The 17,502-nt window shown below is 42.9% G+C and overlaps 1 protein-coding gene across 2 annotated transcripts in view; it reads left to right on the forward strand.

Annotated features, from left to right (window-relative positions):
- Pitpnc1 (phosphatidylinositol transfer protein cytoplasmic 1) overlaps positions 1–17,502 on the forward strand; it is a 253,057-nt gene that overhangs the window by 142,404 nt on the left and 93,151 nt on the right. The window contains exons 1-2 of one of the 2 annotated variants that reach the window (XM_058573716.1): positions 12,108–12,790; positions 14,299–14,370. In XM_058573716.1, coding sequence (XP_058429699.1) covers positions 12,653–12,790; positions 14,299–14,370 — 210 coding nt within the window. In that variant the 5' untranslated portion in view covers positions 12,108–12,652. Of the gene's footprint in view, positions 1–12,107; positions 12,791–14,298; positions 14,371–17,502 lie in introns of those variants that run through there. The other variant, XM_058573717.1, reaches the window with a different exon arrangement.

Raw genomic sequence — 17,502 nt, forward strand, 5'->3', positions numbered from 1 at the left:
ATAAGCAGGGACATGTTAGGGAACAGCCCTGCAGTTGAGGGCACTGAAGAGGACCCTCATGGAGAAGATGATAGAGAATTTGGATGGACGTAAGCTAGAACCATTTATAACTACCATTTATGGTGGTACACAGCCAATTAAGTAAGGGAAGGGACATACAGAGCCAACAGATTTCATTCTTCTAGAGCTTCTCCAAGCCTTTACTAGCTAAAGTGCACTCTGGATCTCCAAAGGGAACTGTGGTATACAATATTTCCCACATGTATTTATTTAGTTAGTTAGTTATAGGTAGACACAATATCTTTATTTCATTTTTATGCAGTGCTGAGGATTGAACCCAGCGCCTTACACGTGGTAGCCGAGCACTCTACCACTGAGCCACAGCCACAGTCCCTCCCACACTTATTTATCCATGAATTTTGAATAAACCATGCATAGATTTTTGCAAAATCAACCTTTTAAAATAAACGGAAGTTCCAGAAACTTGCTTCAGGGCCAGGGCTATAATGTACCCATTAAAGAAGCCAATGGACCAATTCTATTTCAGTAAATATTATCCTTTTTAAAATTTTAGTTATATGTTACCTGAAGGTTATTATTATTCAAACAACAAAGTTTTTTGAAGAATGCCAACAGTAATGAAAATGTTTTGTTGTTTTAGAATCAGGTGACACAGAACACATAAGTTCCTTTTCAAGCAAAGTCACTTCTGTTAAGGTACACATCAAAGGCAGCAGGACACTAGGATACAGGGATTTGATGCATTCAGTGATGTTTCTGTGTTAGTCTGTGGTCTGTCACTATAACAAATTACCTGGGGTGATGAGCTTTTTAAGAAAAGAGGTTTATTTTGGCTCACTATGTTGGAGGTTTCAGTCCGTGATGATTGGCCCTGTCACTAGACCTGTGGTGAGATAACACATCACGGCTGGAGTGCCTAGGGGCTGAGCAAAACTGCTAACCTGATGACTGCGATATAAACGAGGAAGGAAGAGACCTGGAGCCCACTCTCTCCTTTGTGGGCACTCCACCCTCCAGTGACCTAAGGTCTTCTCATGAGGCCTCCCCAAAAGGCCTACGAGAGCCCCACTTTGGGGACCAATCCTTTTAACATGTGAACCTGTAAAGCAGCATATTCACAGATGTGCCAGGGCCCTTCTGTGGACTTGGAGCTTGTCTCCACAAATTAACACCTGGTGAAGCGGAGTTTGGGACAGAGAGTTTGTGTGCTCAGGTTACCCCACTTTCATTGTGCTGGCTGTTCCCAAGCACTTCTTTGTTCTTCAGAGAAAATTAATCCAGCCATTTTGAGGGGAGAGAATAGAAAATATGCTTCTTTAACGTAACATTGCAAGATTGTCACTCAGCATTACTTTGCGTAGAAAAGAAAAGTATTTTTGTAGGGGTGTTCAATAGAAGATTGTCCTAGGAGATCTCCTTTTCTTTGTTGTTTTATTTTCTACTTGGTCTACTAGAAAATATGATTTCTTTTCCACAGTTTACCAATATCTATGGAGTTATGTTCAATTCAAGTTGGTGAGAATGACACAAGTGGAATGATTTTGCAAAGGAAGATTTCTTTCTGTAAAAATAAAATATATACCCAGTGCCAGGGCACACGCCTATAATCCCAGCAACTCGGGAGGCTGAGGTAGGAGGACTGCAAGTTCAAAGCCAGCTTCAGCAACTTAGCAAGACCCTGTCTCAGAGTAAAAAATAAAAAGGGCTGGGGAAGTGGTTAAGCATCTGGGTTCAATCTCTGGTTCCAATAAAATAAAATACAAATGACTGTGGACAAACTCTAAAATAGAGCATTTCAGTGATTAAATAAAGCAAATGTAAAATTACCCCCCATCTATTAGCCTTTGTAATCATTAAGATACTCTGAATTTCTATCCAGATAAGTGTTGCTGAAACAGTCTAACCATGTTTTCACTTCTGATTTTATGGATATTTTAATAACAACAAATTTATCCAGCTGATTAAGAGGGGTGGATTCTTGGGCTGGGTTTGTGGCTCAGTGGTAGAGCACTGGGTTTGAGGTACTGGGTTCAATCCTCAGCACCACATTAAAAAAATAAATAAAGCTTAAAAAAAAAAAAAGGAGGGAGGTGATTCTTGCAGGTTTTAGCTGAGAAGGCTTGCCATCTGAAAATTTCCTACCTGGCCATATGCCTGCCTCCATCTGGAGAGTCACACCTACTCATTCCCATCCTGTTATTTATGTGCAATTCAGTTGCATTTGACGTGGTCAGCCTGTCTCTCTACATCTTTGCCTTGCATAATTGAGCTCAACCATCAGTATTCACAAGCATCCTCTGTTTATTTCTGCCTCTACGAGTCCGGCCCTCAATTGTAGGAAACTTCATTTTGTGTCCCTGCTCAGTTTTCCTAGAAGTGCCAATAGCAGACCTTCGTCCATTCAGAAAAGATGCTTTCATTCACATATTCAGCTCAGTCTCCCTCCCAGCCTTGCTTCTCCAGCGAGTTGCTGTTGACTCAGCATGTCAGAGGACAGGACGAGGCTCCATCAATGACTGAACTAATGAATGAACAGAAGCCTCTGCGTGAGGCGCCGAGAGGCCAAGATGCATCTCCTTGCTGTGGGCTGAGAGGCAAGCAGCTGTTTTCCGGCTGTTTTAATGCTCTGCCTGCCACACACTCCCTTCCTCTCATCCTCCTCCACTTCTCCTTCAGATCCCACTATTCTTCTTGGCCACCGTCTTCTTCCTATACAGCATATATTTGGGGAGTGACTCTGATTCATCCTCATCTCCCTTATTTACATTTAATTCCTTGCCTCCCTCTCCTTCTCTTTGCTTTAAAATTCTTATACTTTTTTTTTCTCTTCTTGCTTCCTCTCCTCAATTTCTGAAACTGCCTTCTTTGCAATTTTTTTTCCCAACTAGCCTGCCACCCGTCCTATCTATGGATAAAATCACACATAGCCCAGAACAGCAAAAGGACTCAAGACGTTACCCCCTTATTTCCTTTTCATCCTTGCCTGAATAAAGACTGAGATTCTGAGCAGATGGACATTAGGCAGGCATACCTTTTTGAAATTGATGTGTGTATTAAAGATCTTCCATGCACACAACAGTTTTAAATTTTGCCTTCTAAGTATGGGCAAAATTTCTGTCAATGTGGAAGCATAAAAATTTCCCAATTAAGATGAAGAAAATAGAAAGTTACTTTCACGTTTAGATACCAGCCTGACACGATGGCACATACTTGTAATCCCAGCTATTGAGGAGACTGAGGCAAGAGGATCACAAGTTCAAAACCTATCTGGGCAACTTAGCAGGACCCTCGGCAACTTAATGAGATCCTGTCTCAAAGTAAAATAAAAAGGGTTGGGGATGTAGTTCTGTAATAGAGCATCTCTGGGTTCAATCTCCAGTACTCTGTCCACCTACTTCCCGCCCCAAAAGAGTGAGATACAAGAAAACAAAACCAAACTAGATCTGTATACAAACTCTCTCTTCACACTCATTCATTACCACTGTCTCCTATTTTACAAGCAACAATGGCCTTTCTCACTTACTTTTCAGTAGCTCTACCTCCAGCATTCAAAAACCCTAAACTCTGTGTACTTGATCTTACTAGCTTTGTGGAACATTCTAGATGTGAGTCCTCTGTTAAAAAAAGGTAGAAACATTTGAAAATCCAGTTGTACTAGTGACTCCATCTCAAGTTGAAATTCCCCATAGGGCCTTAGAGTTCATCTAATGTGATAATGTGGAAGAGAATACCAGAAAGCGAGGTCATCTTCCGGAGAACTCCACTAGACAGAAGGTAGAGTCTGTGTGGACTTTCCCGTTCACTGACAGCACCATGTGCCACATGCTGACAGGATAAGACGGCAAGAGAAAAACGTGTGCAGTTCCTGTAAAAGTCAGAAGGAGCACCTGGGTGTGGTGGCGCACACATGCCCGTAGTCCCAGCTGCTTAGGAGCTGAGGCAGGAGGATCGCTGCAGCTCAGTAATTTGAAACCAGCCCAGACAACATAGTGAGACAGTGGAAGGAAAGAAAGCTAAAAGTCAACGGTCTTTTAAAAGTTTATAAGTACTTCATCAACCCCAAACCAGCTTCTCGAATATTCCCTTTAACTTTCTTGGCTCCAAACCGTCTTGTAAAGTGCTAATCTCAGACATGGGAGAATTTGGGTTGGTGAATGAGGCATTGAGTGGTTGGGCTGAGGGTTCTTGTCAATGAGTGGCTTTCAAACTGTCCTTCTCTTGGTTGGAAACATTCTGTGCCTGTGCCTCAGTAGCCATCATGTCCCTGCATATTTTATTTACTGAAAGGACTCTGATGCCACTTGGGAAGTGGTTTGGGACTGGGGCTGTAGTTCAGTGGTAGAGCACTGCCAAGTGCATCTGAGACCCTGGGTTTGATCCCCAGCACCACAAAGTAAATTAAGAAATAAAATTAAAAAGTGGTTTGAAAACTATTGAGTGTAGCACCACTTTATCCTGTCTTTCTCCAAAAGTCCATGTGATGTATGTGAGGCAGGAGCCACTCGAAATAGCAGTCCCCAGACCTGCATATTTGCCCTCCTTCATCTACTTGATGGTGTTTTTTATAATGTACTCTTCAAGGTAAAGTGGACAAAAATTTTAAAAACTTTTTGGTAATTTTGTGACTTTTTTTAGTGATAGTATAGTTATCTGGGGATATCATTGATGTCTTTATTTACTTTTTATGGGGTTTGAATATTTTCTGCTTATTGAAAAGGCTGATGTTTATATAAAATCCAACCATTATAAAAAAAGTTTTTCATGGTACTGGGGATTGAACCTAATACATGCTGGCAAGTGTTCTACCACTGAGCTACATCCTCAGCCCTTTGTAGTTTTATTTTGAGACAGGGTCTCATTAAATTGCCCAGGCAGGCCTTGAACTTCAGGACCTCCTTTCTCAGTCTCTCTAGTCACTGGAATTACAGGTGTGTGCTGTTCTGTCTTTTGTTTTGTGTGCTAATGGGGATTGAATCAAGGGGTACCCTACCACTGAGTTACTTACTCCCTTTTATTTTTTGAGTCAGAGTCTCATTCAGTGCTGAGGTTGTCCTTGAACCTGCAATCCTCCTGCTATCAGCCTCTAGTGTAGCAGATTACAGGGGTTTATCCTGTGCCTTGCTTCACAATTTTTTATAAGACCGATAATGTAGTTAATGAGCATTTGTTTATTTGTAATTATTTTTTCTTTTTGCATCTGATAATTTGTGCCCTCCCTGGAGTTCTGCATATGGTTTTAAAAGCACTTCTACAATGTAAATTAATCTAAACTATCATATTTAGTTTTAATTTTTAAAAATTTTAAATTAAAAAAAATTTTTCTTAGTTGTTGATAGATCTTTATTTTATTTATTTATACGTGGTGCTGAGAATCGAACCCAGTGCCTCATACATGCCAGGCAAGTGCGCTACTGCTGCGCCACAGTCGCAGCCTAAGAAATTATTAAATTTCTAGGTGCTAGGATATTTAGGCATTTAAAGGACCACTACTGTGAATTTCTTAAACGAGTAATTACTTCTCCAATATATCTGTCAGGTAACTCCTGTTTTTCCTTCTTTGGGTTTGTGTGAAGCAGGGCACATCTGTCACGTGAGGGATACACACACGCACACATTCTTTTTCTGCTGTTAGTGGCCACCAGTCATATTGAGAAGCAAAGCCTGCGGCTCCACTGAGCTTCAAGCTCCGCTGTCCTGGAACCCTTGCGTGCTTTCCTGATTCTTAAGAGGCTGCTTGAACTCCAGGGCCAGATAGCCTTATGTATTTATCATGTGACTTTGGGCAAGCTACTAGACTTCTCTGTGCCCTTGTTTCTTCCTCTGTAACATGGGGATCCTGGTAGTAGACCTTCCTGTAGTTGTATGAGCATTAGTGCATTAATGGGCAGATTCATATGTAGCAAACACTTGAAAAGATGCCCACTGATAGTAGTCCAGTAGAAATAAGATTTCATTGATGCCTCAGTGTCGGGTCATGTCTGGACATGTGGTACGTTGACTGTTTTTACTTTGAAAATCATCATTTTGGATCAAATCATCATTTTGATCCAAAGAAATTCCAGAACGTCCAAGGATAAAGAAATATGTGGGCAATAACAAATGCTGTCAAGGGTATAGAGAAATTGGAACCCTCATATGCTACTTGTGGGCACATAAAATGTGGCAGCTGCTTTGGAGTAACGTAGCCATCTGGCAGTTCCTGAAAAGGTTAGTTACGGCAGGATCCAGCAATTCTACTCTAGGTACATCCCCAAAAGCAATGAAAACATATGCCTCTACCAAAACTTGTGCAAGAATGCCTCTGGCAACACTATTCCTAATAGCCAAAGTGCAGAAACAGATGGCCATCAGCTGAAGAATGGATAAATAAAAAGTGGTATATCCATACAATGGAATATTAGTCTTTTCAGAAAAAAAGGAACAAAGTACCTGTACATGTAATCACATTGATGAGCCTTCAAAACGTCATGCTATGTGAAAGAAGCCAGAAACAAAAGACTGCATGCTATACGACTTTATTTATGTGAAACATCTAGAATAAACAAGTCACAGAGACAGAGAGTAGTGGTTGCTTATGGTGTAGTGTTGAGGGGAGGCAAGAACTAGGAAGTGACAGTCAGTGGGGGTGATGGAAATGTCCTAAAATTAGATCGTGGCAGTGGACACACAACTCTGTCAATACATTAACAAACATTAACTTGTATACTTGAAGTGGACAAATTGTGTAAATAAAGCCATTTATTTATTTTGGTGCTGGGGATCGAACCCATGGCTAAGCATTTGCTTTACCACTGAGCTACAGCCCCAGCCTCTAGATAAAGCAATTTTTAAAAAGGAAAAATCACCTCCTGAGATTGAGGGTACTCTCTGGGACTTCACCAAATCTGCAGAGACTTTATACCTGATTTTAACAAGCCCAACAGATAAGGCATCATGGAATAGGTCTTAAAAGTACACTGTTAAAGAGAATATTGTTTTTGTTTTATATTGCCAACTGGTGTCACTTACAGTTTTTTGTTTTCGTTTACTAGGGACTGAACCAAGGGGTGCTTTTCCACAGATCCATATCCCCAGCCCTTTTTATATTTTATTTTGAGACTAGGTCTAAGTTGCTTAGGGCCTCACTATCACTGAACCTGGCTTTGAACTTGTGATCCCTCGGGCTCAGCCTCCCAAGCCTAAAGGATTACAGGTGTGTCCCACCATGCCCGGCACACTTACAGTTTTTGCTGTGGGAGTACAATATCTTTGGACAATAATGTTCAAAATGAATGGTGCAGATTCTACCAGCTTTGACACTATGCTTCTGCAGGCCTGGGCCCTGGAGAGCCTCAGACTCATCCCCCAAGGCCTCTTAGCAGCCACCAATCCCTGTCCCCGAGCAGGTGTAGAAACAGCTAGGATTTCCAGCACCACCCAGAAACTGATTGAAAACCACCACCCCCCCCATGCATCTGACCCTTTCTCTTTAAGACTTTGGTTTGCTTATAGTTAGTTTTGTTCTCATAACTGTTTCTTATTTCCATAGCAACCCTAATCAATCACAGGACCAAAAATAGCTCTTTCATTTTTCCGCAAGCCTATCTGTAGTGAATTGGGGATGCAGCTCTGCCCTGCGATTTGAATATGCTGCTTTCATTTCCCGGCACTGAACCTGGGAGAGCTGTGTATGTAAATTATTCTTGGGGAGGCCCAGATGCCTTGCATCTTTCCTGGCATTCCTCTCCCTGACCACAGATCCCACCTCAGTTATAAAAACTCCAAGTTAGATGCATTTAAATATTCAGCAAAGAATGAAGCATTCCCTTTCTGCACATTGAGTTTTAGGTGCTGGAGATTCTACAGGTACCTGAGGATCCTTTTTCAATACGAGCTTCATCCCAATGGATTTCACTGGGTTTAGAAGGCCAATGAAAGATGCAGATACCAGATATACAAGAAGCCAGTCAGGGTGGGGAGCAGATGATAGTGACACTAATAGATTCTTCTGGTCTGGGAGGATCCAAGATAGAAAATCAAAGATGAAATGACAGGAGAGCTCCTGCCCAGATGCTCTGATTTCTTCATGCCTCTAGCTACTGTTTTTAAAGGGGTTGGAAGCAAAACAAACACTGGTCATAATTAAGAGAACATTTTCTTCTTTTTTTCTTTTGAGACAATTCCTTAGGCCCTCACTAAATTGCTGAGGCTGGCTTTGAACTTGTGATCCTCCTGCCTCAGCCTCCCGTGCTGCTGGGATTACAGGTGTGTACCACAGCGCCCGGCTAGGGAACATTTCCTGTATTTCCTTTATTCTCCCTTCTAAGCTGCACCTCTGGTCCAGAAGAGAGAGCGAGAAAGATGCTTCATGAGAAAGAGGATTCCAGATATGGAGTGAGCCTGGGACATGAAGGGAGGGGCAAATATGCTTCCTCGATGTCCCCCAGGCTCTGGGACAGGAGGCCCTTATCCTGTTTCTGTAAGCAGTCACTGATGGTGGCCCTGGAGCTTCTGACGTCTGCTTTTTTTATGCTGTTTCTTAATTTCTTGAGTCTCAGTCTTTGTAATTTAGCTGAGTGAACAGGGGGCATAAAGCTTTTCAATCCAGGAGGGAAAAAAGTGAGTGGAGCCCTGGTAGAGTTCTTGTTTCCCAGCATGTAGTTGGCAAGAGGTCAAAGGAATCTAAGAGAAGAGGGGAAGGGAAAGGGCCCCTGCCCGGAAGAAGGAGCCACTGAGAACAGATCCTGGATAATGTGCCACATGCCCTTGGCAGCAGAGCAGGCCAGAGAGTTAGAGTGAGGCAGGAAGAGCCCAGATTTGCTCCATGGCTCGGCCACCATGCTATGGGAATACCAGTCAGGTGACCTATCCATGGCCACCACTCCAGCAAGCCCACCACCCAGCTCCATTTGCTCTTGCATCACTTATGAGTTTCGTGGAGAGAGGTGCCATGGACTAGGCCAGCCTTTCTCCAGTCCCTCTTCTGCCAGACACTGGCTGACCTTGAACATTCATTGTCTCATTAATCCTTTCTTCCTGCTATGAGACTGGCATTGTCTCCATTTTATTGATAAGGAAACCAAAGCTCAGGAGGATTAAGGAATTTGCCCAATTTGTGAGAAACAAAGCTGGAGTTTGAAATAAAGTGTGTTTCACTGCAAAACCTGTGGTTTTTTGCCTGACCCACCATACTTCCTCTCTGTGGGCCTGCAGCCTGCTATGTGGACAGCAGCTAATGATGAGCTTACTGGCATCATTTACTCATAAATATCTCCCTGGGCGATAAGCAATGGCCAATGACAGGGCAGATAATATCATAGGTGAAATGACTAAGTCAGAAAGAGTATGAATTCCCCAGTGCCCTGGACTCTTCAGAGCTCACAGCGAATGATGCTTCATCGGATGAAGGCCAGGGGTGTGATTCAGAAGGGAAACAGTACGCAGGTTGAGTGTGTTGGTTTTCTATTGCTGTGTAAAATTTTCACAAACTTAGCAACTTAAAACAACACAAATTTATTATTTTGCAGTCTCCTTGGTCAGGAGTTGAGGCCCAGTTTAACTGAATCCTTGGTTAGGTGGATACTGAGCTATCAGCCAAGGCTCCAGTTTCACCCCAGGCTCAGGGTCCTCTTCCAAGCAAGCCCATCGGTTGCTGGCAGGATGAAATTCCTTGTGGTTGTAGGACAGAGGTCTACTTTTCCAGCTGGCTGTTCTCTCGGCTCCCAGAGGCCTTCCTCAGTTCCTAGCCACCTGGCCTTCTCACAGCTTCAAAGCCAACAAAAGAATTTCTGCTTTTAAAAACTGAAGTCATGGATACTGTGACAGAGTATCAGGAGTGAGCATCTCATCTCCTTGGTAGCCGTCAAAGCCTGTGCTCCCTGTGATGGCTCGAGGGACCAATCCAGGGAGCAGTGTCCCATCATATACAGAAGGGGAGGATCATATAGCTTACGTGCACCATGGGGTGGGGTCTGGGGCTGTCTCAGAACTCTCTCCTGCATTTTGTGGGCCTCATGGAACTTGAAGCACCCTACGTTTTCAGGTGACTACACTATAGAAAGCACAGAGTCTTCCAAATTCCTTTGCCATCTTCTAGTTTTAGGTTAATGGCTGAAAATTCTGGTATCACTCTTCTTGGAGCAGGTTCAAGTGTGGTTATATCAGAGTTCCTGACTTCTTTTCCACTCCCACCCCTCATGACAGGTCCCTCAGTGGCATGGAATCCCCCTCACTCAAGGGAAATGTCAGAATCTTTATGGGATTGCACATATTTTGAGGAAGTTAAGGATTGGAAAGTGAGAGTCTCACTTCTCCCCCTGCATATTTGAGAATGTCTAGGGTAGAGGTATATTTGGTTGCAGCAAAAGTATTAATGTGAGCAAACTTCAAAGAGATGCTCAGAGGTCTGAAAACTGTGGTAACCATCACATAAGCCATTCCCTGTGGTGATGGGGTATAAGGAGGATCCTCCTGTTGGAGAATGACAGGATTGGAGCTCATCATCTGGTGGGTGATATGAAGCTGCAGACAATGGCTACAGCTATGTAGCCACAAACCAAAGACTGCTTGGGGCTTCTGGACCCTAGAATCTTCAGAGGGAATCCACATTGCTAATACCTTGGTTTCCACTTGTAACCCTCAGAACTGTGAGAGAACAGATGTCTTTTATTTTAACCACTGAATTTGTGGTAATTTGTCCCCTCACCCCCACCCTAGAAAATTACTAGAGGGAAGGAGAACATTCAAGTTCAGTGCAGACATTTCAGGTCAGGTGTACCTGTGAGACCATCTGGGCGTGGCCTTTGGGCAGCTGAAATGTAAGAAGAGAGGTTGGAATTAGAGGTTGATTTGAGAGGTACCTGCAAAGAATGGTCATGGGCAAATCAGAAACAGATGAGATGACCAGGGACAAAGTTTTGGAGCAAGAAGAGGAAGGAGGGATCACTTCCACTGAAGGTGGAAGAAGGATTGAGCAGGAACTGCTGTAAGGACAGAGGAGTTGCTGGGTCATTTCACCCTCTGTAGGGGTCTATAGGGTGCAGATGAAAAAAGTGTGCTGATTTGGAAATGTTTTGCAAATTAGTCATCTCCATACCAAATTGTACTGGTTGAGAAGAGGTGAGAGACCAAAAGAGTAGAGCTGACCAGGACTGACTACTCTTTAAATATATTTGATTATAAAGACAGAATTGGGGTTGGTTATAGATAAAGGAAGAAACGAAGAACTTTGTGATCATTTTTTTTTTTTTTAGGAATATTTTTTTAGGCTGTGGGAAGGAGGCAGGGAGAAGATGTAAATTATCACTGAGACAAGGTTCCAGAGAAGAATCTTGGGAATGTTTATTATTACTGTGCACCTGTGACATGCCAAGCGCTATGCTGGGCCTTACCTGCCTGACCTCATTGATATTCTCCACAGAGAAGAGTATTATCCTCATTCTATAAATGGAGAAACTTAGGCTGGGGCTGATAAAAGAATTTGCCCAAAGCGCACTGTGTCTTGGATTTGAGCCTAAGTCAACTGGTTCAAATGTGTCAGGGCTTTTCTTTATATTATTTTGCATTGGGAAAAAGACGTCTTTCTCTGTTTCACCAAGAACAAGAAGTATAACCTAATAAGCAGAAGTTTTGCAGTGGATGAAAGGGAAGTTGTAGGTGTTTCTGTCACAGCATCTATGTTCTCATCAAAGCCTGGATCAAAATGATCAGTTGTGAGACAGGAAGGGCAAAGCCGAGTGCTGGGGCCTAACACTTATAGATTGCTAGGATTTGTGTGCTGGAATTTTTACAACCACTAGCCTGCATGGGGCAGGCAGAAGTGTATCTTAAGATGGACATCTTACTGGAAAGAGTTTAATGACAGGTCTGAAAATGCCTAGAGCTACAGACTTCTGATTTTAACTTTTTAGACACTTGCATACTCCAGGACTTCAAGAACTAGCTGTCAGGTATTCCAAAGGGATTAGCAGAGAAAGCACTGACCAGCCTGGAGTTGGCCCATCCGGTTCCCATCCTTCCGCTGCCACAGGCAGGTGCGCTCCCAACCTCAGGGCAAGGTTGCCATTCTGACATGAAAATAACCTGAGTCTTTGACTCAAAAATAACAGCACCTGCTAATTTGCATAAGAGTTTTGCATTTCATATTTGAGTTTAATACCCCAAATCCTAAAATTCATTTGTTTGACCTAGTTTAATGGTTTTGGAGGTTCAACTAATGCAAAATCCTTATGATTTTCTACATGGCACCCCCTAGGTCTACTCACACCCTGCATGGCCCTGTTGTCCCGCCACTCATTGGATTGGCCCTCAGATGAATAATGGGTTTAAAAGTACAGAACTGATTCACTTGAAGGTTGGTTATTTTTAAGAGGGCCTCTAGGCCAAGACCCTCCTGTTCATGAGTCTCTCAAAGCTCTGCTGGGGGCTTTGAATTCTCCAGGGTCTCAATAAGCAGACCGTCCTGGAACCCTTTGGAACAGGATATGAGGGCCTCACTTACTAAGTGAGAGGTTGGAGAGAAATCAGCAGAGAAGGTGTTATTGAATAATCACAGGGCCTCATTCTCCATAAAGGCAATCATTGGGATTGATTGTTTCTGTGTTTCCTTAGTCACGGTTCAGATTGCTTATTTTGCTCAGATTCAGACAGATGGATGCAGAATGCACACAGGCATGTGATGCCAGGAAAATTATCCCTAGCATGTCCAAGACCTCTGCCTTCTCATACGGATGCCCCCGGGGCTCTAAAACGGAAGCATGGTCATTGTGGGGATGAAGCCCAAGAGATGAGGGTAGGTGTTTGTGGACTTTTGGATTTTAGACGGTACACTCTGTTTCCTTCCCATGCATGGGAGAGTGAGCTGATTTTCCAACTTGAACAAGTGAAACATAAATTGCTGGACCCCACTCTAGGGTTTCTGATTCAATTGGTCTAGTGTGCAGCCTGAGAATTTCCATTTTTAACTAGTTTGAGGGTGATGCTGCTGTTGCTAGACCAGATACGCCCCTGTGAGAAGCACTGGGGTAGTAGTCAAGAGCATGGACACTGGGGCCAGCCCACTTTGCTTTCACACCTGACTCTAGATGCATAACTGTGGTTATGGGCCATTTATTTAACCTCTCTGTGCCTCCATTCCTCATCTTGAAAGCAGGGGTGATGTTAATAATAACAGTACCCACCCCTTAGGATTGTTGCAAAGAATACATGAGACTCTGAAAGTATTCAGACTGTGCTGATGTTGAAAGCACATTCCCTGAGTAGTAGATAAGTACATAAAGGACCCAGCCTCTTGGGACTGTGATCAGATCAAGTGAAGTCTCATTTCCCCAACACCTGCAGCTCCCAGTGGAGTCCCTGGGTCATTTTACCAATTAGCCTTCAAACCTATATCCAAAAAGTAATGGCCAGCTCAGTGCTAGCAGGAGGGTAGTTACACCAACATTTGTCAAAATCCTCTTCTCAAGCTGCCTTACCTCTTAAGATCTACTGGATACACAGAATGAGACAATCTGGAACACTAGGGCCGAGCTGCAGTCCGGGTTTGTAGTGTCCCTCATGCAGCCAGCAAGAAGGGCTGACTTTTCTGGTCAAGCTCGGCTGCAGCCTCATGGATCACTGAGTTTTGTTGAATGCTAACTCAGTGCTCAGCATTATTTATATTATATTTACATATTTTTATGTGTGTGTGTGTGTGTGTGTTATTTTTGTTATTTTGTTTTGAAAATTAAACCCAGGGCCTTACACATGCTAAGCACACACTCTGCCACTATATTTATGCACATCATTTTGTTTAACCTTCACAATGCCACTCTTAGTTAATAATTATTATTCCTGTTTGATACTGCTGGGGTTCAGAGAAGTTGAATGACTTATCCAAAGTCATATTAAAAGCCAGTCTGACTAACTTTTAAAGTTATACCTTCCTAACTTTATGTAAGTATTTATATAGAAGTTAAAGCAGACCCCCCCATTTATCCAATAGTGGCAATTGCTCCCCAGGGTTAGCTCTCCAGACCAGAGTTGACCTCTGTTTTAGGGATTTGCTTTTCCAAAGCTGGTGGCAGGACCCACAGAACATATTCCTGTTGGGTTCTCTCTCTGGCCTGACTTCTGGAAGAAATTGTGTTCATGCTCCTAAAGGTGGCTTTTCGTAAGTGCATAGGGATATTGCCATAGTAGATCAACACTTCTGCTGTAAAGCCGTGCTCCCAACCAAATGGTGAGGAGAGCAGAGGCTGTACTGAGCGTGTGCAGAGTAGAGAGAGCTTGTGCTAATGCATATTTGTTTTTTCTCCATAGTGTTCCTTTCTGCCAAAATTCTCCATTCATATAGAAACCAAGTATGAGGACAACAAAGGAAGCAACGACAGCGTGAGTAGCCCTCTCGTTCTGTGCTATGCTTGCCTCTTGGGCTCTGAGAGTCCTTCATATGGCCAGGGCCAGCACCAGCATCTGGAACCGGGACCCCAGAAATGTTCTGGCCTTAGACCTCTGAGGGTTATTTCCCTGGGATTTCTCCCTGGAACTATTTTGTGGCCTAGCTTTTCTTTTTCTCATCTGTGTGTACCTTCCATGGGCCTCTGCATAAATCTCTGCGACCTGGAAAGGACAACAGGGAACTCAGAACTCCAGGATCTGGTTCCTTACTGTTAGATTTAGAACACATCTTCTCAATGACCATTAATATTTACTTAGAAAAATGAATACCACCCAGTACACATGTGCATGCTGTTTCTATTGGCTGGACTATGCTTATGTTCACATATATGTGCATTCACACACATATCCCATATGAAAACTAGGATGAACCCCTGCAAAATGTTTACCTCGTGAGGCATTCAGACTCCAAACTAGATTTTAGCCAAGTACGTTGTTCATTAGCATTGCTTAAAATCCATCTTCTAACCTGGCTTTTGTCCCAGATTCTTTGGGGTGAGATGATTCTAAATTCCCGTCTTGAGAGTGAACATTTTGATATAGCCAGGAGGCTCACCTAAGATAGGATGTGGGTTCCACAAGGACCTGTCAGGGAAAGAGTTTGGATCAAGAGGCTGCAGGGATTCACCTGCTCATTTCTACCTCATTGACATGTTTTGCATTTGTAGAAGATAAAGATTGATGCTATGTCAAAATGGACAAGATTAAGAGTTGAGTTTTGTTTTGTTTTGTTTGGGGGGTACCAGGAATTGAACTCAGGGGCACTCTGCCCTATTTTATGTTTTATTTAGAGACAGGGTCTCACGGAGTTGCTTAGTGCCTCGCTTTTGCTGAGGCTGGCTTTGAACTTGCAGTCCTCCTGCCTTAGCCTCCCGAGCCACTGGGATTATAGGTATGCACATATATGTTCACATATGTGAATGCACACATATGTGAACATTATAGGTGTGCACTGAGCCTGGCGAGAAAGAGTTCTTGACAAGTTGACCTCTTTGGTGCCTTGACTGAGGTGAGGCAAAATAGGAGGCAGGGGGTATGGAGGTACCAAAGAGTCATAGGACAAAAGCTCAGGTCTCACACTCCCTCAGCTTCAAATCAGTCACTGAGAAACTAGGAAACCCGATAGAAGGGACATTGGACAGGCCCAACCTTTGGTTGTTTGTATTGATCTTCTAGAAATATCTGGGCAGAATTATATTCCTCTAGGAGGTACTGACGTATTTGTGAGGTAGACACTATGTTAACTTACAGGTTGGAGGGAGTGAACAGCAGAGGCCTGAGCCCTGGGACACTTTTTATGTGACCTGGCAACCTGACTGTTCTTCTGGGCTACTTTGTTCAGGACATTCTCCCCAACTCTGGGGACACAGGATGTCTCATTTAAGGTGCAATCTACTTGGATACAGCTTGAGAAGTTCCCAAGAGGTGACACTCAAGAACTACATTTCACACCAGCTCGGTAGAAGACAATCATTCATTCATTTCTTACTCAGCAAAGGTGGATCAAGCTCATTCTATTTACATGTCCCTGTATGAATTACATGGATGGTATTTAAAATGCAGACTCACTTTCCAAACTTCGATACTCATAGTTTATGTGGAGGACAAAGACCAACATATTAAATGGCCAAAACCATAAGTACAATAATGAACTTCCTTTTCTGTGAAATCATCTGTAGTCAACCCTTCACTTGAGGGGGAGATCTTATCTAATGACTCACCTATTAACAGGAACTTGTACCTGATCACTTAGCTTCTTGAACTATGCTGGGGAAACTGGAGTTCTTCAGGGATTGGCAAACTGCATTCTCTGTAAATAAAGTTTTATTGAAACACAGCCACACTCATCTGTTGTAATATTGTCCCAGCTGCTTCTCAGCAGCAGAGTTGAGTAGTTGCAAGAGAGATCACATGGCTGCAAAGCCTAAAATATTTCCTACTTGGTGCTTTCCAGAAGAAAAAAAAAAAAAGGATACCAACTCCTGGTTCAGAAAAACTCAGAACAGCATTCACCAGATCTCAAAACTGCACCACTTGATCCATCTCCCTGCCAGCTGTTGCAGCCATATGCCTTATCCAGAGTTTCGGGAACCTTCCAGAGGAAAGAACACTGCTGCCTGGAGTGCTCCCCTCCCACTAAATATGTGAACCCCGTATTTGGTATTCCCTTAGGGTGCTGACCCAAACAGGAACTTTTGGACCATCCCATCAGCAGCCTGAAATTAAAGGCAGGTTGCTGGCCAACCTCCTCAAAATCACAACAGCATCATTAAGTGTTTAAAGCTTAAACTTAAACCCTTGTAAAATAATGGCTTTTTTTTTCGGATTGGGAAATTAATACACAGTTATTAAAAGTTGAAGAATGTAAGAAAAATGTAAAGGAAGGAAAAATCAGTAGTAATCACACAATTCAGAGATGACTGCTGGTAACATTTTGGTTCACGTTACTGGTTATTATTCTTTTCTTAATATTTATTCTTAAGTTTTAGGTGGACATAATATCTTTATTTTACATTTATGTGGTGCTGCAGATCGAACCCAGTGCCGTGTGCATGCTAGGTGAGCACTCTATCACTGAGCCACAATCCAGCCCCCTGGTTATTATTCTTTAACCAGTTCCTCCAAAATTGAATCATGTAATATACTGTTTTTAACAAGGCATGATGCCCCCCTCCCCATCTGCTTTTTTTTTTTTTTTTTTAGGTCTTCTTCAATTTCTTTTTTTCTTTAAGTCTTTTTTTTAATATTTATTTTTTAGGTGTAGATGGACACAACACAATGCCTTTATTTTTATGTGGTGCTGAGGATCGAACCCGGGTCCCGCCCGTGCTAGGCGAGCACTCTGCTGCTGAGCCACAATCCCAGCACCCCCATATGCTTTTTAATGACTGCACTGCCCTCTGAGCTCTGCTCATTGGATATTAAAGTAGGCCTGACCATTCTGACGTAGTTGTGCACTATCAGAAAAAGTTTGATGAGATCAGATCAGGCACCTGAGTTGCTTTTCCTGGCACAGTCAGAAAATAGGAGGGGAAATTTTGCTTTAAATTATCTTTTTAGTCTATT

The sequence above is a fragment of the Marmota monax genome, unplaced genomic scaffold (assembly GCF_021218885.2).
Source record: "Marmota monax isolate L192 unplaced genomic scaffold, Marmota_monax_Labrador192_F-V1.1 WCK01_AAM20220418_F8-fsc00285, whole genome shotgun sequence".
NCBI lineage: Eukaryota > Metazoa > Chordata > Mammalia > Rodentia > Sciuridae > Marmota > Marmota monax.